Below are 21491 nucleotides of genomic sequence, written 5' to 3' on the forward strand. Positions count from 1 at the left end.
TGCCTCCGTATAGTGTAGAGCAAATTAAGGGGCATCAGAAGGAAAGTGCTTAGGAGGGTTTCAATAGGAAATGTTCCAGTAGAGAGGGGGTAGGCAGCATCAGGGTTTGGGGGCTCAGGCTTCCCTCCTCTACAGCCCTGTCTCCCCCACTCCCAGGACCAAATCCAGATGGTTCTGCTTCACCTTCCCGCTCCCAAGCGCCCTGAGTTGAGAAATCTCTGGCCCAGACGCCCACTGGATTCCTGTGCCGGGAACTGACGTCTGTGGCTGACAACCACCCTGCCCCCCTCCCAGCACCAGCAGCCTGGAACTCCCCGCGAGGCCCTGGCCTCTGGCCCGGCTCTCTTCCCAGGCCCCATTTCTCAGCCTAACGTCCCACCTTCATGGGTGCCGGTGAGTAGCCGGAAGTTCTGTGCCTCTTTCTGGAAGTCTTGCTTCCTGACTTTCTTGATCTGAATCAAGTGGAAGATTCCTGAGGGCAGAGGCAAGGGCATGAGCAGGGAAGGTGGGGCCATGCAATCAGTGGAACAGGGTAACTTAGACACAGATGGGACCTAGTCACCCCTCCCCTCCCCTATTCCGACCAGACACCAAATCCTGTGGACTAAATTTCCTCAGTATTTTGAACCTATCCTTCCATCTCCACTGCCACTCTCCCCATTCGGGGCCCATCACATCTTCCCTGGGTCCCTGCATTAGACTTCTGACCCCTCTTACTCCCTGCCCAAGCTGTGATCCTAACTGCAATCATTTGAAACTATACATTACCTACCATTCCCTTTCCCTGACTTCTCATCGCCTCTCTGCAGGCCGTCCACCTGTCACCCTCAGCATTCTGCTCTCGCGCTGCTCACCTGTCCACAATGTGGGGTGGGGGGGAGGTGGGAGGCCCATATGGGCTGGTCATGCTTTTTTCTGGGCATAGAGTGTGTGAAAGATATCAATAGGTGTGCTTATCAGACTCCAAAGAACGTCAAGTGTCAGAGCGGTAGCCCCCTTTCAGCACTAGGCTCTGTTTACCCAACCCCTGAGCGGCCTTGCTGTCCCCCGAGGGGCCCAAGCCTTTACATAGGCCACCCCCTCTGCTGCAACTCCTTCTCCTATTGGCTTCTGTTTGTCCTGTTACCACCAGATGAACTCCTACGCATCCTCTAAGCTTCAGCTGGGAAGTCTTCCTAGATCTCCCCTTCCTTGATCTCCCCCAGCTCTTAGCTTCTGTTGGTCATTGTACCTATTTCTAATGCGCTATCATTGTGTCTGTTCTTGCCTCCCCTGGTTACTCCTGCAGGGTTTTCCTCTCTGGCTCCCTTGAGCCTGGCCCACATTAGTCATGTAGGATGAATGAATGAATGAATGAATGAATGAATGAATGAATGAATGAATAAATGATCCCTTGATGAATGGATGGGTAAGGAAACATATGTGTACCCAATCTAGCCCACACCCTAAAGGGAACGAGGTATTAGCTGGATCTCCTGATGTTTGCGTCCCATTGAGAGCTGGCCACAGGCACCACACATGGCACTGAGGCCCCAAGCACATGGGCTGTGAAGTTGCACCAGCTGTGGCCACCAGGGTCTGTGGCCAGAAAGAACAGATGTGACAGCAAGGCCTCTGCTAGGCTGGCACAGCCCTCAAGAAAACTAAGAATTGGCCTTGCTTACGGAAATCTGGGTAGGATCCCACTGAGGAGAACGGTCAGCACTAAGGTCCAGGAGGCTGGGAATGTCCAGCATTGTTCTCAGGACCCCCAGTTCAGATGCCAAGGATTGGGATATAGGGGAGACTCACTCCAAAGGCCCAGGCTACATCACAAGCCTGAGATGGCGATGGGCCGTTCCGCCCCGGCCCGCTGCTGCACACACCCCAGAACACAAACTGGAGAGGAGGTGACAGGGATGAGGGGGGGTCTTCGCACTGTAGCCTGTAAAGCATGCTCGTAAGAACTGAGGTCTTGGACCTGGAATCAAGAGCTAACCTGAGCAGCATGGCCATGCCTTTGGGGGGTGCGCCAGGTCTGAGGACAGCTGGGCTCTCTGAACCCCCAGGACAGAGACGGTACCGGCAGGTGAGGTGAGGTGAGGTGAGGTGAGGCTCAGTGTGAAAACAAGCCCTTTCTAGGTGGAGCCATCCACTGGAGGTGGGGCGGGGGCATGTGGAGTCAGGGAGCCTCCCGTCCGGGAGGCTCTAAGGTGCTTCCTTCCTAGACAGAGGCTGGAATCAGGACCCCTGAGGTCCCTTCTACTCTGAAACTCCAGAATCGAAATGGCTTTTAACAATAAGCCACCCGGACTCTGGGGCCTGAGTCCGGTGTCGGTGTCTCTGGGCCAGTGTCTGCCCTTCCTCCTCCCGCCCCTGAGGCCTGCTGATTCCACTTCTCTGGGTGAAGAAACAGGGTTTGCCGCTGATAGTCAGACCTCGGGAGTGTTTGCTTTGACCCCCACAGTGTGGGGCAGGGAGGTGACGGAGAGGCTGGTGAGGCACTCAGGCCGCCCAGGGGGTCAGGAGATGGGGAGGGGCTGCCAGTGACAGGAGGGGAGAGCCTGGCACTGTGAAGTTGAAGAGTCCCCACCACCTGCTGCTTTTCTGCTGGGCCTGGTGGTTATGACATTGGCCTTGGGCTACAGTGCTCCAGTCTGCGCCATTCTGGACACACCTTGGCCTTCCTCAGGCACCTCTCTGAAAACTCTGGGGAGAGTCAGACCTGGGTTTGAATCTTTGCTTGACTGCTAAAACCGTGTGACTTTGAGCAAGTCATTTTACCTCTCGGACTCAGTGTTATCTGCAAGACGGTGCATGAATCCGTATCCCTCATGTTTCTTATGGGGATGAAATGAAGCACATTAGCATAGGGCCTCCTACACTCCAGTCACAGGGCAGAGCACAGCACATGGAAGCGGAGGCTCTGGCCTGTCTGCGGCTATCACTGCCACCCTTGCCTGCAAAGTGCTCCTCTTGCATTCCTAACACCTGTCCAGCTACAGGCTCCTCCTCCACGAAGCCTTCCAGCCTGACCAGCTCAGCTCCCGGGGAGCTCCTACTGCATCCCAGTCACTAAGCCCTGGGCTCCCAGGAACAGAGCCTGGGGCCTCTTACTCTCCGTGGTCCCAGCACATGGTGGGGTCGGACGGAGGTCTGGACTAAACCAGCACCTGTCCAGGGACTGATGGGATCTCAAGGCACAAAACAAGAGAAGGGTTTGCTGGATCTACCTCCTCAGCTGTGGCAAAGCCCGCACCCAGTCGCTGCTTGCACACTCCTGTGAGTTGAGCTGGCTCCCTCCCTTCTTTGACAGAAAGGGTCTAGGTATGAGAAAGTGCTGCCTCTTGTCGGTGGAAACATGCTTCTCTGTAATTCTAACTGAGGGGGTGGGATGAACAGTCAGGGCTGTACCCATGTTATTTTATTTAATCCTCCAAAAACCCTCCTTCCCAATTAACAGAAGGAAAAGAATGAGGCCCAGAGAGGTCAAGTGATTGCCCAAGGCCACACAGCTAAGAATAGCAGAGCCGGGATTCAAACCCAGGTCTGTCTGATTCTCAAAGCCCCTGCTTGTTGTTCTGACCCTTGTAGTCACTCAGAACACAACCGCTCCCCCTGCCTGGGGCAGTCCTTCAGAGCCAGGAAGCCAATGGTCCTGTCCCCCTGGGTCTTCTCTTCTCCAGGCTGAACAGCTCCGCTTTCTTCGTCCATTCCTCCTAGGACAGGAGGCAGAGTAGAGCAGGGAAAGAGCCGCATCTGACGTCACAAGACATGGGCTCTAGCTCCCGTCCTCCACTTACTGGCCGTGTGGCCTTGGGCCAGGTACTTCACCTCTCTGAGCCTCAGTTTCCTCATCTGTAAAATGGGGATAATAATACCTAACTCTCAGGATTGTTGAGGATCAAACAAGATAATGAGTGTGAAGCACTTTGGAAACTCTAAAGTGCTCCACACATTGGTTATCATTATCATGACCATCATTATCATCCCCTCTTCCACCCCCGCCCACTCCAGCCAGACCCATCGGGAGAGAAAAGTGACCTTACAGCTGATTCACACTTGAAGGGTTTAGTCTGTTTTACTGTACCCAGGGGATCTATGTTTGGCAAGAAGAACCAAAAAGCCCCACTCTCAGCAATCCCCTTCTCAATGACAACGCCTCTTGACCTTCAGCTGGTGATCTGAGCATCCCGGGGCATCCAGTGAGTTTCTCACAGAATGAGAAATAGGTTCTGACGTCAGCTTATCGGAGGGCTAGAATCCACCACGCAGAACAGGCTGAATGAGACTAGCCTCCAGGCCCTCCTGCTTTGAGGATGGTGTGAAGGCCCTTCTGCCCAAAAAGCTCTCCCCTCACAGAGGGCTGAAGTTCTACCAGTTCGACGTGCCTTGCGCTTCCGCGGCTACCCTGTCCTGGCTCCTTGCAAGTGCAACAACCCCTTCCTCCCAGGAGAGGGAGCACTTCGAGGCCCTGGCGTCTCCGAGTGGATGAGCTTATCAGAACTGTCAGAGAATCACAGACAGAATCTCTGTCTCCCTCTATCTTGGAATTGGACGCTTAAATCTAGAAGGGCAGCCAGAGGCAGGTCGTCCTGGGCTAGAGGCCCTTGATCAACAAAATGCCCCTACGGCCCCTGGTAAGGGGGCCAGGCCAGAGGTAAGCCTGGCTGGGAGGGGGCCAATGCTCACCTTTTACCAGCTTCCAGAGGTAGATCTCCACCTGCTCAGAGGCCTCATGCTCGAGGGCAAAGCGATGGAGGTTGTCTGGGCTTGGAGCTACGGATGTGTGGACGAGGACCCGGCCTGGCACCTTCGGACACCTGGTGGCACTGATGTCACTGGGGCCAGGGTCTGCCTTGTCCTCTGGGGAAGACAAGGAGCTCATGAACACTCTCACCGCCCCCGCCCCCTGCTGCCTGGTAGGCCCAGGAAGCCAGGCCACTAGTCTGACAGCCCCCTCAGGTCTTTAAGGTCCTTGGGAAAGTTCTGGTACCCCTGGCACCAGAGAGAGGGGCCATCTCTCCCATTCACCTCCCATTGATTAGCATATCAGAAAGCCTCTCATCCTTCTGGGCCCAGCTCACCTTCCACCTCCTCCAGGCAGCCCACTTGGAACAGCTTAGCTTACCCTGCTTCTTCCCACTCACAGCCTTTAAAACCCTTCTTGCTTATGCCTCCCACTCATGCCCTTAGTCTCACTACCTTGCATTGCCTTGTAATTGTCTCCCTTGGGTATGTTTGTCTCTAAAAGAGACCTACGGGTGAAGGACAGGCTGTCTTTTGAGTCACCCACATCGCCAAGCACGAGCTGTCATGAACACACACAGAATGAAACGTTTGGGAGGGGTGAGGTGATCGTGGCGACAATGATGATCACGGTTGTGATGGTGGGAGAGGTGGTGAGGGGACAATGATCCGGCTGTAGCGGTGAAGGGGGCCGCAGGGGTGTGGGGGGGATGGTGGTGATAGTGGTGATAGGTTTTGGTCCCAAATTGGATCCAGTCCTAAAGCCTTCACATGCTAGAATTCCAAGGACATCTTCCAGAATTTTCCACGTACCAACATTCCCTATTTTTCAGGGACTAAAGGACTAAGTCCCTACACATACACGCTTCCTTCAAAACTCTTACTAGTCATGCAGCCCTTCAAGATGTCCCGCTAAGAGTTGTCAGGCCACAGTCTCAATATTTTTAAGGGGAAATAGCCTGGGGTGTGTGTTCGTGAAGGAGCCTAGCACTGAGGTACAGCCAGGCTCCAAGAGAATTCCAGTTGAACCCCTACCCCTCATGTGTTCCCAGTGCCACCCTGTCATGCTCCCGCTCTAACCCTGTCCTAGTAGCATATGGCTCCGATCCTATCCTTTACGTTTGGATTTTTTATTTACAATTTATAAAACATTTTCCCTCAACTCTGTCTGAGGCTCGAGAAAGGACGATAACTTGTCTAAGCTCACAAGAGTGAGTTAGGAGGTCAGTTGGTAAGCGAGCTAACATGGACGCACACTTCCTGACGTCGAAGCTGGGGGTCGGTGGAGACTTAGGACAGTTGCAGCCCCTCTGTCAACTCATTCGTAAGCTATCTGAGAGATGAGGACGTGATCTGCATGAAATCACAGTACAATACCTGGCACTAGAAGGTTCTCGATGCATGTTTCCTTCCCCCTCTTTCTTCCCTATTCCTCTCCTTTTGGTGTTGCCAACCCAGCCCTCTAACCAGATATGGCGAAGGCACCACCTCAGCCCACACCTTCTACCCCACCTGCTCTCCTGCCAGCCTTGAGGGAAGGGGCCTGTTCCTCACAACAGCTACTGCTGACAACCCCAGGCTGCTCTTCCCGTGAAATACTTGGATGTCTTCTGCACGCTCATGAATCCTAGCATCACACGACAGTGTTGGAAGAACTCAGCTGGCTAGTCTGGAAGCCCAAGTTCTAAATTCCAGCTCTGCTGCTACTTTGCTTTGTGACTTAGGAAAATCCCTTCTCTTCTCTGGGTCTCAGTTTTCCCGTAGGTACAGGAGGGCTGAAGGAAGACAGCAGGGGTCAAGAGCATTGTCTGTGGAGCAAGACAGTCCTGGGTTCAGAGTCCAGCTGTCATTTGAGCTGTGTGACCTTGGACAAGGTACTTATCTTCTCTTGGTCTGTGAAATGGAGAAAAATATTCCTGCCCTGTCCATTTGTGGTGAGGAGTCCACGAATTCATGCATGCAAAATACCTACTTGGCGCATGGTAAGTGCTCAAGAAATATTGGCTCTTCCCCCCCAAAGTCCTAATATCCTCTGATCTTATGATTTCATAGAATCGTAAGATCATTATTTGATTGATTCTGTGTATACGTGTAGGAGTCTTTAATCCGTCACTATAACCTTCGATGTTCCCTAAGGCAAATATTTTGTGAGCTGGGCACTTTCCTTTCCGGTGCATCCAACACCCCTGCAGCCTGTGGCTCTCAGTCCACGCCCCGTCCCTGTTGAAGATGCTCCGAGTACCTGTGCCCTGTGGAGAGGGACCCCTGGCCCCCTCCGGCCAGTGCCCTCCCTGCCCCCAGCATCTCTTTGTACCTGGGCAAATCTTGCAGCACTTCCCGGCCACTTTCTCAGGGTGATGGCAGGGGTACTCAGTGGGGCAGGTCACCCGCTGGCAGTCCTGGCGGCCGTCCTGACAGGTGCACAAGATGCAGGGCAGGGGTCCAAAGGAGCGGAAAGCTGGGTGCCACACCTCCCCGTGGGAGTATGTCTTCCCACTGTGCACGCAAGCTGGGCCAAGGAGGGTGGGAAGGGAGGAGGGTCAGTGCCGCAGACCTGGGCCAGAGTCCAGGTGGGAACTCTCGGGGAGCCCCTGCTCCACCTGTCTGACCCAGCCACACCGCCTGCAAAGTGGAGGCCAGGTATAAAGCTGGTCACCTGTCCCCGACTGCTCCCCTGTTGCAGCACTCAGCGCTGACCCGTGCCCAGTACGTTCTTGCCCAGTACCTCCTGCCCTTCACGGGCACTTCTGGCATGGGGAGCACTGGGACCCAGTTCTGTCACCACCTGGCGGTGTGGGCTCGGACAGGCTTTCTTAGCCTCAGTGTCCCATCTGTCCGGAAGGGGCCGAGACAGGGACTTCTGCAGCTGCTCCTGCCGCATCATTGGGAACACTGCCCCCAGCCTGCTTTCCTCCCCTTCTGCTGCTCCCTCCTTGCTGTGTCCTGACCACCTGCCAGCAGCCCTCGACTTTCTCTCACCGCTTCCTGATATTACAGTATTTATTTGCATGTCTGGAGCCCCTCCAGGACAGCGACCATTTTTCATCTCTCTGTTCTGTGCCCCTCGATTCCCAGCAAAGACATGGCAGAGGCTCCGAAAATATCGTCATGCCACCCTGTGGTCTTAGTTCTAAGGCTGGTTCTGTCTCTCGCTCAGTACTCTCAAGCTCGGTGCCCTTTAAGGACACCTTCAGTTTTGAGGTTTTATGAATCTACAAGCTCCCGGCCAAGTTGAGATCAGGGAACCACTGAGCGGGGAGTGCAGGGATGGGAGGCAGGAGCAGCTGGGGCCCCCTTGTCCCACCTCAGGGATCAGAGGAGGTTCCCATCCCCACCTTTCTTATGTTTCTCCTTCAGGACAATCTTGACTGTCGTGCTGCCTGCCTCCTTCGGTCGGAAGTGGCGAGGGATGAAGCCCAGAGGAGAGCTGAGGCCAGTGGGGGCTGGGGTGCCCAGGCCTCTCTTTCTCCCACTGCCCCCTGAACACGGATCCTGGGAATGTCTCTGCAAACGGCAGGAAGGATGGGGATCACTGATGGGCCAGGGCCAGCAGGGGAGCAGCAAGACAGAGGCTGCAGTGAAGCCTGCGGGTAGACACCACCCTGACTTCCCAGTAAAGAGAGACACACGCTAGGGATGGAAGGATCTGGATGGGGCCTAAGACGTTCTCAGACAATGGATCTTTGAAAACTCTCAGACGTTGGTGGTTTGGAAATCCAGCCTCCACCAAGCCCTTCTCAGGCCTGTCAAAGCCAAGGCCTCAGGGCTAGAGTGAACAAAGGGGACTGAGGTCTTGATCTGGGAGACACAGCAATCAGGGACCTGGAAAACCTCATATTTAAGGAATGGAAGGTGAGGCTATAGTGAGGATGACAGTCAGGGAATTCCTTGAGAAGATTTAGGTGATGGGAGAAGGGGATGGGCCTCTGAAGGTCTCACCAGGCCCCAGAACCCCACAGGACAGAAGACTAAGAGCAGGCCCCACCTGGATACCCTGGGTCTCCAGGGCGCCCTTTCTTGAGCCCCTGGAATCCAAGATCCTGAGACCCTGCCCCTCTAGACCAGGTCTTGGGCAGACTGGCAGTGACAGCAAAGGATCTGTGGTGAGGGTGGTGTGATGGGAAAGGAGCACCATAGCTCATGGTTAGAGGACTGGCAGCTCCAGGCCACGGCAGAGGAGCAAGTGGGCTTATTACCCCCCTTGCTGACACTGAGTCACTCATATTCCTTCTTCTACAGCCCCTTCCTGCCCATATAGTCTCTGAGTCAGAGACTGGCCAACTGAGCCCACAGGAGCTCCCAGGAAACTATCTCAGGCCCCAGAACAGGCCCAGGTACATAGGAGGCTCCCAGGAAATGTTCATCAAGTGGAATAGTGGCAAGATGAATGGAGGAGCCCAGCCCTCTAATGGGACTTGCTCACGTCATCCCGTAAGTAGCTGCTCGAGGCCTGGAACTGAGCCTGGGTGGGCTTCGCTTAGCACACTGCCTCCTAGGGAGAGGACGGAATGGCAGGGGGAAAGGGGGAGCTCGCTAGTTCAGACCCCTGGGGAGTCCCTGAGCATGGAGGCCAGCCTCCAGTCCCCCGGGGTCCAGGTGACCCAGGCTGAAAGAGTAGGTAGAGTTGTTCCCATTGTGGACATAGCCCAGAGGGCGGATGGGGACATGAGTCCATGCGTAAGCCCATCGTCCTACCCCTTTCCTCGCTGACCAGAGAAAGCTGGGCAGTTTAGCTCATCCTAACTCCAGACTAAGATCGACAGGGGCCAAGACAGAGGGGAGGACAGAGAGGTAGCCCCCAAACAAAGAACCAGTACCTCAGGGGCTGGGTGGGGAAGGCTGGGCCAAGACAGAGGCCATTCAGGGGAATGTGCTGCCCAGAGACAGCCTACCTAAGGACAGACACAGGCTTTGGATAGAACAGTGGCAAAATGTTCCTCAGGAGGGAAATCGGGAAGTGTGGGGCCTGCTCTTGGCTAGCATAGTACTTTTTCCCAGGCCCCGGTTGACCCAGCAGCCATGATGGGAGGCTAGGGAGAGGGGCTGGAACATGGTGGAGCTCATGTTGCTGACCTACGGGACAAATGAGAAATGAGGACAGTAACTGGTATTGCCCGTCCCAGAGTCCTGGGCTTTAGGTCGTGGCTACCAGCCGCCCTCACCAGCTGTCCCCACACTGTCAGTAAAGCGGTGCACTCACCACCCCGTACTGTGACTGCGTGGTGTCCTCTTCAGCTGATCTCTCACTGGAGCCATCTGGAAACCCAAAGGGAGGTTGGGTCAGCCTCCACCTCCTCGGCCTTGCTGACCGGAGCCCTGCAGGCCTTCAAGCTGCCAGGCCTAGTGCCACTTCTGCAGTCCCAGCTCACCAACAGGTCCCTGTGCCCCAATGGGGCCTTAGTCCCCCTTCTTATTGCAACCTCTCCTCACCCTTGGGTTGACAAATTCCCTGCAACTGGGTTGCTGCCTCAGTTTCCCCACACTGACCTCCTGGTCACCATTAGGACTGAACTTCTTGCCTGGGCCGGAGCATCTTATTCAGTGCCCCTCACGGGTGGCCCAAGGGCCCAGCATCCCATCCCTGCAGCCTTGCTTAGTTGCAGCCCCCTGGGGAGCCACCCTCTCCAGCCACACTTGAAGTCACCAGGCCTTGGTCTATACTATCCACTAGCAGGCACCCGCCTCCAGCCTCTCTGTTCTTCCAGTTGGAACACCCTAGGACTCGATCTTCCACCCCGTGGGGTGCCAGCACACAAGGCCCTGAGGGGGCTCTCTCTCTCCAGCCCCTGCCTCACATCCAGTCTGGCTCCCTCTGAGCATTCTTGGTTCAAAGACCAAGAACACTGGAATCAGACAGTCCATTCGAAATCACCGAGGCCAGCCTCTCTGTGCATCCATGACACGGATGAGGCCCAAAGAGGGGAAGGAATCTGCAGAAAGTAGCTGGAGGAACCAGGACTAAACTGGAGTCACCCGGCCCCTGGTCCACAACACCAACATCTAGAGAAGCATTCGACTATGAAGCACTCCCTTCCCCCTGTCCTGCCTCCTCCAGGAAGCTTTCCTGAACTACCTCAACCACAGGGTACAGTCTGACCATCTGTGCACTTGATTCTGCTCAGGCCATTTGCCCCTCACTAGCTGAGATTCCCCCACCTCTAATAGTCCATGGCTAGGTCCCTGGGGTGGGGCGGGTGGGCGCTGCCAGATCTAGGGACAGACTCACCTTTGCAGGCCTGGCAGCAGGATGCAGGCAGCGGGAGAGGTGCAGGGCAGCCTGGTTCTGGGCAGGTCATGAGACCGCAGTAGATCTGGCCTTCCTGACAGAGCAAACAGAAGATGGGTTCCGATGAGAAACAGGCTTGGGGTTAGGAGGGCCCCTGCCCTGGGGGCAAATGGCCTTGAGGTGTCCCTTGAGGTGGGAGAGGAAAGGAGCAGTGGAGCATCCCGGGCAAGGTCCAGCCAGCACCCCACTCCCTCCCCAGGCCCTGAGGCAACATCCATCCTTCAGCTTCTAAGGTGTGTTCAGACCCTGCCTCTCCCTAGGCTCTCACAGCGACCCGGTGAGGTGGGGTTCTTCCATCCTAAGGTGAGGAGGGCCTGAGGGGAGGCCTGAACTGCCAGAAATCAGAAACGCAGCCCAGCAGAGCAGACTAGAGCCCAGCCTGCAGGCTTTTCCTACTGAAATCAACACCCTCCCCCCCTGACCTGGGACAGGGGGCCCAGAGAGAGGAGGGGGATCAGTGGGACACATGTTGGGTTCATCTTGCTCTTACTGAAAACCCTAGGTCCCCAGCTTTAGGACCCAGCCTGGAGAGGCAACACTGCAGAGGAAAGGGCCTTCTGGGCATCAGAAGCCCGATGACCTTTGGTGAGTCACTTCCCTTCTCTGGGCCTCACTTTCCTCCTCTGTGAAATGGGAGCACCCCATCTGGGTCGTGAAGATCAAGTGAGGGAGTAGTTGTGAAAACCCTTTTTAAACCGGAAGGCACGATGTACCTGGCAGGAAGTGATACCATCTCAAGTCCTTTCCTTATGCCCTTTCCAATGAGTCTCAGAAGGAGGCCAGGAGTCAAGCCAGTCCCATGTGAACAAGGAGGAGAGGAAAGAAGGGGAGACCCCAGTATCCAAGGAGAAGGGACAAGGAATCACAAGAATGTTCTCACCACCCCACCGCCACACCATCACTTCTGTCTCCTCCCACAGACTTCTCCTCACCCAGGCCCTTGTCCCTTTACAGAAAGCCACGCGATACAGGGAAGAAGGGAACATGAATTTTGGAGTCATGCGGCCCCGCCTCTGAATTCTGGCTCTGCCACTTAACTAGCTGTGTGACCTTAGGCAAGTCGCTTAACTGATCTGAACCTCAGTTTCCTCATCTGAAAAATAAGAACAGTGATTTCCTGCTCCTCGGGCCTTGGGGCGCTGTCTCTATACACACAAGGCCTCTCCGTGAACCGGCAGGTACGATGCGTGAGACTGCTGGAGGAGCCTCAGGCCCTGGAGAAGGTAACTGCTCTCTACGTTGATTTATAAGTGGTCACTTTTTATTATTTGTAAGTTGTTTGCTCCGCTGCCCAGGTACTTGAAGATTCAGAATCTCAGACGGATAGGATCCTCTCACTGAAAAGACGGGGGCACAGGCCCCAGAGAAGTGACTTGATCCAGGTCACACAGGGAAGCGCGGCAGAGCTGGAGCTCACACATGGGTGTCTGACATCCAACCTAGGCCTCTTACCCTTGTGCCACTGCTCACTCAGATTACGATCTTAAACGGGACGTTGGAGATCACCTGGTCACGCTCCCTTCCACACTGAGAGCAACGGAGGCCCGGAGAAGTTTGATGAGCCGGTGGCGGGGAAATCAGGAGGGCAGGATTTCTCCTGCCAATGCGCAGATGAGCTAAGCCCCGGGGTAAGGAGGACAGGCTGAAAGCCACCTGTCAGCCGGAAGCAGGGCTGCCACCAAGAAGGAGGGTGAAGACTTTCCAGATCAGGCCCTGCTTGGCTTCAGTCTGTGTCCCCTGGTAACACTGCAGAGTCAGTTCGGCCTGTGCCTAGGCCCAACTCTGACCACGGCAGGAGGGGTTTAAGCGAGTTCAGGTTAAATCCGTTTGCAACGAGCAGTCTGGCCCTGTCTCTGTACCCCAGGACTGACCATTGACTCATTCACTTATTCATTCAGCAATCATTGTAGACATCTGTGCGCCAGGCCCTGGGCCGGTAGCAGCAGAAGTTACAAAAATGAATTGGGCATGTTCCCACCATTCAAGGAGTGCAGAGTCAATCGGAGAACACAGAAATGGGCAAATGTGAGTACGAGGTAAGCATGCTGTACCAGGCAGCTCAGGGGGACGCGGAAGGCCAGAGACAGGTAGGACGTTCTAAACCCCAGATGTCGCCTTGCCCCGGAGCCCATTCACTGTCACTCTGCTTTGACCAGGAGGAACAATTTGCCCCCACACCGCACCACTGTGCTTTGCAGGCCTGTCAGTGCTGGCCCGTGCTGAAGAGAAGGCGGGAGGGCTTACGGTACAGCTGCAGAGGACACACTGGTTGGGCAGGCGGGACGGGAGCAGCTCGTGGGCACTGAAGATCTCTCCGTGTTGGTACATGGTCCCGTTGTGATGGCAGTACTTTGGGGGGGCCCGGAGCCCAGAGGGGGTGTGAGGTTCTGCGGGTGGGGGGGCAGGAGGGAGAAGAAAATGAAGTTTCACATTACTCCAAAAGCTTTGTCAAAATTCACCGGGCCACCTTCCTGAAGATTCTGCAGCTTATCCTATCTTGGCATTTAAACCAAGTTCTGGCCTCAGCCTTCCCAGCCAGTCTCTGTACCAGCTAATCGAGAGGTCTCACTGATACCTACATCTGACCATGTCACTCCCTCTTATGGGTCCCCACCATGGCCTTTCAGCCCCTGGGTGTCTGAGCTGGCCCTGACAAGAACAGGAAGGGAAGGCCAGAAGCCTCAGCTCCACTGAGCCCCACTTGGTGGGGACCTGCGTTAGTTCATTCCACATTCAGTGAGCATATCCACGAATCCCCTCTAGTGCCAGGCACTAGTCTAGGTGGTGGGGATATAGCAGTGAACAGAACAAGGTCCCACACAGAGTTAGATCCTAGTGGAGTCAGCTGGAATGATCTAGACTGTCCCTGTGCTTGGTGTAAGCTCCGACATTCACTGGCCATCACAGCCCCACTCCTCAGCACCTGCCAATTAGCCAGTCCTCATCCTGCCAGGTCGTGGGGTAAGTCTCCAGTCCACTCATTCTCTCAAGGCACCTTTACTAAGTGCCTTCTCTGTACCAGGCGCCAGGCTAGGCATTGGGAATGGAGTGCCGAGTAAGACCCAGCCCGTTCCACCAAGAAACTCACAACGTGACTGGGTAGAGAGACACTGCAAGCAGTGACACCAGTATGGTAAGGGTGAGGGCGGTTGGGGGCACAGTGGTGGCAGCACAGACAAGGAGCCCTTCACTCAGCTGGGGGCCGGAGCTGGGGGTTGGTCGGGGAAGGCTTCCCGAAGGAGCTGATGGCTGAGCTGAGTCTTGAAGAATCATTGAGCCAGGCAGGCAAAGGGGCAGGGCAGGGAGAGGGAGAGAGGAGCATGTAAGGAGGAAGGGGCCCAGGCACAAAGCAAGGGGAGGGAAGGACTCCTGGAGTGAGCTTCCGCCAAGAAGGAGCTTCAGCCAGGCAGGGTGAAGCTCAGAGCCCCTGCTCCCCAGGGGAATCCAGAGCCAAGAATATCTATGACCCAAGTCAGAGCCGTGGTGAGATCCCTACTGGGGTCCTACATGGAAAATGAGCCCCTTTATACACATACTCCACACAGGTCCCCAGCTCACCAAGAGAGCCCTGGGTGCAGAGCCTGGAGACCACAGTCCAGAGCCCCATTTTATCACCTTCCTGATGCTTCTAAGCATCGATTCGCCTCTCAACATCTCCCTGCCTCTGAGTTGGTCTCCCCACTGGCTGCCCTTCTCTGGCCATTGGGTTACATATACACTTGGTTCTGCCAGTTCCTTCTCAGACCGCCTCTCCTCTCCTCTCCTCTCTTTTACCTTTACTTCCTAGAATCCCAGTCTCAGAGGCTCTTCGAATCTTAAAATCATAGAACATAGGCATTTAGCGTCAAGACGCAGAGAGTGCCTGAACTTCAGCACTGCGAGGAATGTCCCCGTACATGTGCTCCAACCCCCTTCATCATTCCCAGCCCCAGGGCGGTAATCCTGGCATCTCCGTACAGGGCCTCCCAGCCCCTGCTCACTCGTCCGCTGACGCAGGGCATGTCCACTCCCTCTAGGTCCGGCCAGCCAGAGGGGGATTGGAGCCCAAGTGTGCCATCCATGAGTCAACTGCACCCCTGTTTCCTTCAGCCACTTTCCACATCTTCTCCCTCCCCCTGCCAAGCCCAGTTACTTAGGAATGAGAAGTTTGCTGCTACCCCAGCCCTCCTTGGGGATCCAGGATGTTTCTTCCCCTGAGTACCTTTGTCACCTCCATACCTCTGATGCCTAGAGTCTGCCCCTCTCATTCCAGGGGCCCCCCTCAGCCAGAAGCCCACACTGGGATGGGGATTAGGGTCAATGGGCAAGGGGGAGGAAGGAGGCTACTTACCCACACACCGGGGACAGCACTGCTGTGGCTCGGTCACAGGCTGGGGGCAGTGGACAGGCGGGCAGTGGAGGCGGTAACAACTCACATGGGCACTCTGAAGGGGATACAGGGGGGTGGTCCTGATTCCAAAGAACCATTGCCTCCCACCTGAACCCGTCCTTGCCCCAAACCCCATCCCAGCTGTGGGATACTACACTCATTTTAAACCTGTGATGAAATAAAAACAATCAACTCATTTTGTCCAGTCCCTCCCCTTCCCCTGCTCATGTGCCCACCGTGGAGGAGGGTAGACTGTGCATGGATTTGCACAGACCTGTGTCCCCTTCCTGGTGATTGAGAAATACAAGTGAAAGGCTGGAATTATTTTGATGTTGATCTTGACTTGTTATTTTAACTCGGGGACTTCATTCTTTTCCCTCTGGGCCTGAGCTTCATGGTTAAGAGAGATATGTGACACGCGAGGGCAGGTGACAGGGATGGGGACAGGACTAGAAACCTGATGTGGAGAAGACTTAGGGCTTCGTGATCCACTTCCTGAATCTCTGGGAGGCTTGGGTAACCTTACACGAAGCTTTGGAGCTGCCAGCAGCCAAGGAGGGGCCCAAAGCTCTTACGCTTTTTCACGTATAACAAATGAAAGAGAATGGGGCAGAGAAACAGAGAGAGAGAGCAATGAGCAGAAACAGAGGAGCTGAAGAGAGAGAGGCCACCGCCCCTTCTGGAGGTTGTCCAGCTCCCCAGAGTCTGTCAGCACGACCTCGGCATCCCACACCTTACTCTCCCCTCTGTGTTGTAATGAACCATGTACATCTATCTCGTCTATTCAACCACAAATTCCCAAGAACAAGGGCCAGGCCTGGTCTGTTCATCTCTGAATCGTCAGCTCAGGGCCTTGCTCCAAGCCAGTGCCTGCTAGAGTCTGGATGAAAGAGTGAATGAATAAATGAGAGCCGGGAGAGGAGTGATAGAGGGACTCTTCGTTAGATGAGTGGAGCCAGCTTTGTCCAACTGTGAAGGTGGCAGGTTTGCTTCCAGCCCCCCTGCCCACCAAGTTTCCCAGCAGCACCTCTTGCGCCACAGGAGCCCTGGACCAGACCCCAGGCCCTCTGGGGTCACTCTTTCTCAGGATGGCCAGATCACAAGGACTTATCAGCACTAAGGGGCATCCCAGAGTCCACAGAATTGGTCTGAGCCCCTAAACAGGCCTTCTAGAGGCCTGGCAGTCATGGGTACATAATGTCTAGAGGGTGAACTGAGCCCCTCACATGAGTAACTAGGGTGGAGTTCAAGGAACTGTGTGACCTGAAGAGCTGGAATCTCTTGATTCCGGCCTTGGAGGATCCAAGGGATCGAGACGATCCTCAACAGCAGCTGGAAATAAGATGGAGACAGGCAAGGGGTTGAATGGCAGGTGACCAGGCGGGAGGCCTTGCGGCCACATCGCCTCTCAGGAGAGTCGTACCTACCATGAGTGGCTACTTGGTAGGGACTTGAGCTTATATATAAATAATATAATATAATATATTAATATAAATATATATATATAAATACACGATCTCAGCAATCCTCGGGGTAGGAACTGCCACCCGCACTTCCACGATGAGGACAGATCCTCTGTCCTAGGGGTTCAGTTGCTAAGATCACACAGCTGACAAGCACCATATCCAGGATCTGGGTGTTTCCATGCTGCTGAGCCACCTCTGACGGCTGGCGCGGGGGCTCGCGCATTCGCTCAGTATTTCCTGCGGGACTGCTGGGTGCCAGGCCCTCGTCTAAGCTCTAGGGACCTAGCAGTGAGACCAGCACGGTTTCTGCTCTCACAGAACTCGCATCCTAGAAGCAGGAGACAGACTATAAACAATAAACAAGTAGGAACAAGATCATTTCAGATGTTGAATTTATGATAATAATAAAACAGGGTGATGTGATTGAGTTAACAAAGTTAGACTCTTTTAGTAAGAGCTTTCAGAGAAGCGTCATAAGGAGGGCACATGTATGCGATGAACTCGAGAGGGAAGGGGCCACGTGTGAGACGAGCTCGTGGGGGAGACATCCCAGCTGGAGGAGCCACCGGGTAGGACTGAGGCTGAAGTGTTGGTGCAGGTAGGAGACGAGGTCTGAGAAAAAGGCAGAAGGCAGCTCGTGCAGAGCCCAAAGCAGGGAATTTGAATCTTACTTCAGGTGCAACGAGAACTATTAGAAGGTTTTAAGAGTAGAATAACGCGATCAGTTTCATGTTCGGAAAAGATCATTCTAGCTGCTGTGTGGAGGACGGGCTTAGAGGGAACAGGGAGACCCGTTGGGAGGCTGATGGAGCAGCCCAGGGAGAGATGGAAGGTGGCTTTCATTAGGGGAGCGGTGATGGTGGAGAGAAGTGGAGGGATATTTTGGAGACACTGACCGGCACAGTCCCTTGGGTTGGGGAAACGGGCTACGTGCGAACTCTGGGGAGGGAGAAATGAATTAACTCCAGTGGATCACAAAACTTGGACTTTGTCAACTGGACCACATGATATGTCTGGAATTTTCTGTTATGGTTTTCTTTCTGCTCTCTGGCTATATTTCATAAAGTTCTTTTTGTAAAGGCTTATTGGCCTCATATGTGCTAAGAAGAACCGAGGGGAGGCAGTTGTGGGGGGCTGTGTCCACACTGGAACCAGTGTTCTGCCTCGCGCCAACATGGGAGAAGTAGTGGGGAATCAGAGGGAAAGATCCCAGGAGGAATGAGACCCTAGTGATCAGAGTCAGGAGAGGGGCTGGTCCACCCACCTCCATTTCCCAGTGTCTTCTCAGAAGCTCTTCTCTGCTCCCACCTGGAGGATTGTTTTAACAAGGGAGACTCTTACAGGCCTCCTACATTCCTCTCTTGGCTTTGTGCAGGGAAAGATAGGCACCAAGGGGCTGGCTCCAGGTAGGAACGCTCTCTACGCCCTCCTCCCCACCCCCCAGCACCAGCACCCAGACAGAGAGAGCTGAGGATCTCACACCGAGTCTGGGCCCCAGGCAGCTGAACTAGAGCTAAGGGTGTTGCAAGCCTCCCAGATCACTCCTCCTCCATCCTCACCCCTCCACCCTCATACCTGGAGAATTCTGGACCACATGGGGGTCTTATGTATTCCACCTAGTTGGCAGTACAAGGCCCTGTGGAGGGTGCTGGGGTGGGACTGGGTGGGGGGGAGACAGAGGTGAACAAGAAGATCCGGTCTCTGCCCCAATTTGTTCAGCCTCTGGCAGGACACCAAATTGGGCCCGAGGGAGCGCCCGGGAATATCTCCTCTCGGGGGCTCCATCCAGAAGGGGCAGTAATGGACAGGCACAGAAAATTGTCATCCTTGGCCAACAGTGATCAGGAGGAAGGGACAGAGAAACTTATGTGGCATCCCAGAAGAAGACACCCTTGCGGGTAAGGCAGAAAATGAGGCTACGGGGGGCGGGGGGTAGCATTCAGGTGAAGCCTCGAAGAATCAATATTTGAGCCAGTGGCGTTGGGAGAAGACATCCTAAGGCCAGGTGGCAAGAGAGGTGGCTGGAGGAAAGGGCACATGGAAAGGAAGGAGTGGGAGGTCAGGGCAGAGAGGCTCTTGTCCTGGGACACAGGCAAGGCCGGCAGCAGCAAAGGTGGCAGGAAGGCCAGCTGGAAGATGGAGGGCCCAGCTCCCCAGCCCGGTCCGGCCACTGACCCGCCGCGTGACTTCTCTGGGAGGTGCACAGGAGCTCCCAAGTACTGAGTACTTTCCGGTGCAGCAGCGTGGGCCCACCCTCCCTGTGGGGTGACGTACCTGTCACAGGTGGCCCAGGGGCCGAAGGCACTTACTTCAGAGCACGTACAGCGTAGGCAGTACATCAGGCCCTGCGGCTCCAGGTAGGGGTGCCAGCTCTCACCGGGGGCGTATCTCTTCCCGTGGAAAAGGCAGAACATATCTGGACCTGGCAGACCAACCAGCTCTTTGTCAGTCCCGGGAGGCTCCAGCCCAAAGACCCTGCCTCATGCCTCCTTCTCTCTGGCTCTAGGAGGGATGTCGTCTGGACCAGACAGGCGGAAGAGAACCCACCAGACGTGCTCTCCCAGTCAAGGGCCCAGAATATCTGGGTCCGTCAGCCTGACTACGCACTGACCGTGTGACTGGGTACGTCACTGCCCCTTTCCGAACCTTAACGCTTCTCTCATAGGGCAGTTAGGAAGGTCAAACAGTGGAAGCGCTTACAGATGTCAATTGTATAAATGTTATTAGATGAACAATCTGAGGCCCAGAGAGGATGAATCACACCTTTAAGGTCACACAGGAAGTCAGTCACCAAGCAGGGATGATAGCCCACGCGTCCTGACTCTCAGTTCAGTGCTCCTTCTGCCCTCATAATCACACTGGCTTCCTCTCCCTCGGTCCCATGTTGCTTATTTATTTACGGCATCTCTGCACACACACACACACACACACACACGCACGCGCGCGTGCGCGCGCATGCACACACATGCACGCACACACACGCACACCTTCTCTCCGGGTCCTGTGACCCACCTTTTCAATCAAGCCACTCACAGCAGCTTTCCTGCTTTCACAGCCTACCGTGTCCTTATCGCTCAGCGAGCTGTGATGAAAGTGTTTGAATTGGGAAAACAAGGGCCACCTAGTGAAAGGTGCTTAGAAAGCCGATTTTAAATATCCTTAAAAATGGTCATTGCTACTACTATGACGGAACGTCGATTGGCTATTTTTATGATCTGCATATCAGTTGTCAATATATAATGGAATGCTTCTAAGAACGATTGAGGGGAGGTTGTTTCATTAGGTTAGACACCTGTCCTGCAAGCCTGCTTTCCTGAACGACCTGTGTCTCACTTCGCACAGCCCATCAGCCACCCTGCCTGCCCCGCCCGCTCTTACTGGCTCACCACGCCTGGCCCTCGCTCAGGGCTCCAGGTCAGGCTTAGGGCCCCGCGCCCCACCCTGCAGCCTCTGGCCCTATCCCTGCCACCCCCACTCCTCACAAGTAGCGGGTGATTTTTACAAGCCAGAAGGGATGCTATTATCCCTACAGGAAGACTCTACCTAAAGAATAAGTTACCTCTTATAGGGTGAAAGTGGGGTGCCCAGCACAAGCGAAGTGTCCCCGAAGGTTTGTGGAATTAAATGAGATTGAGCTATGGAAAAAGGAGCCAATATTGACTATCTTCTCTTTTCATAAATTACTTAATTAGCCCATTGACATTATTGTTTTCAGCATTAAATTGGATAATGCTTGTCAAGTGCCTACTTAGCCCCGTTCCTGACACTTGTTGAATGCTATTATTATGATAATTGTGGTTACCATGACCCTGCAAGATGGGTCATCTTGAACAGATGATCTTGTCCCTCTAAGCAGGGTTACTGGGATCGTTACCATCATTTTGAGAAAAGCAGATGGAAAAACTGAAGATCCAGAGCCTGAGTGACTTGCCTAGGCCATCCGGCTAGCGATTGGAACCCAGGACTCCACCCTCAGGCAGGGCTCCTTGCAGTTTGCCTCCCTTTTCCATGGCTTTGTGCCCAGGCCCACAGGGGCTCCTCTCTGCCTCAGCGGCTGCCATACCCTACTCCCTGTTTTCCTTCCTAGTCCCCCACCGGTCTAGAATCTAGAGGTTGCCTTTCACACCTCCTCCTGCCTGCTTTCTAGATCTTTCTCTGAGGCATTTGAACTCATAGAATCACAGAGGATTTTAAGCAGCACCCTAGCAGGACGGCAGGGCAGGAATTCCCTCTCAGTGTTGGGGGTGGGCTGGGGTACTGCCGGGCACAAGCCTCCAAAGGAGAGGACCTCCAGGGCCAGTCCTAACCTTTAGAAAGTTCCCCTGTAAGAAGTAAGAAGAAGCTGGAAGCTTCTGGAAGAAGCTGGAACCGGCCTGCCCCTGGCTCCTTGCACTGCTTCTGCTCTGCTTCTCGGGCCTCCCAGAACAAAGATTTGAGGCCACAGTCATGATGCCTCCAGAGTCTGTCCTTCCGTGGCTGCTGGGGACCCAAGGAGCACACGGCTTAGCTTCCTCTCTGTCCCATCCCTAGCTCCCCAAAGTAGAGGGGGGGGACCAGAGAGCAGATTCCTTTCCCAGCAAGGCCCCCGGCTGGCTGGCCCATATCAAATGAGCTGTGTTTATCTCTCGGGCTCTGCTGGCAG

The 21491-nt window shown here is 54.7% G+C and overlaps 2 protein-coding genes across 3 annotated transcripts in view; one reads left to right on the forward strand and one right to left on the reverse strand.

Moving 5' to 3' along the window:
• Positions 1-8213, forward strand: part of POLD3 (DNA polymerase delta 3, accessory subunit) — a 111076-nt gene extending 102863 nt beyond the window's left edge. Inside the window, exons 12-13 of the transcript XR_015726935.1 lie at positions 6482-6710; positions 8086-8213. The gene's annotated coding sequence lies outside the window, so the exon portion shown is untranslated. The remainder of the gene's footprint in view (positions 1-6481; positions 6711-8085) is intronic.
• Positions 1-21491, reverse strand: part of CHRDL2 (chordin like 2) — a 31524-nt gene that overhangs the window by 486 nt on the left and 9547 nt on the right. The window contains exons 2-11 of one of the 2 annotated variants that reach the window (XM_087868164.1): positions 19159-19271; positions 15345-15438; positions 13259-13401; positions 10955-11048; positions 9929-9984; positions 8064-8232; positions 7043-7237; positions 4672-4845; positions 3783-3837; positions 380-472 (exon numbers count right to left, since the gene is read on the reverse strand). In XM_087868164.1, coding sequence (XP_087724290.1) covers positions 382-472; positions 3783-3837; positions 4672-4845; positions 7043-7237; positions 8064-8232; positions 9929-9984; positions 10955-11048; positions 13259-13401; positions 15345-15438; positions 19159-19271 — 1184 coding nt within the window. In that variant the 3' untranslated portion in view covers positions 380-381. The remainder of the gene's footprint in view (positions 1-379; positions 473-3782; positions 3838-4671; positions 4846-7042; positions 7238-8063; positions 8233-9928; positions 9985-10954; positions 11049-13258; positions 13402-15344; positions 15439-19158; positions 19272-21491) is intronic. The other variant, XM_045816308.2, reaches the window with a different exon arrangement.

Source organism: Ursus americanus, chromosome 16 (genome assembly GCF_024610735.1).
Source record: "Ursus americanus isolate L20-20 chromosome 16, mUrsAme1.1.p, whole genome shotgun sequence".
NCBI lineage: Eukaryota > Metazoa > Chordata > Mammalia > Carnivora > Ursidae > Ursus > Ursus americanus.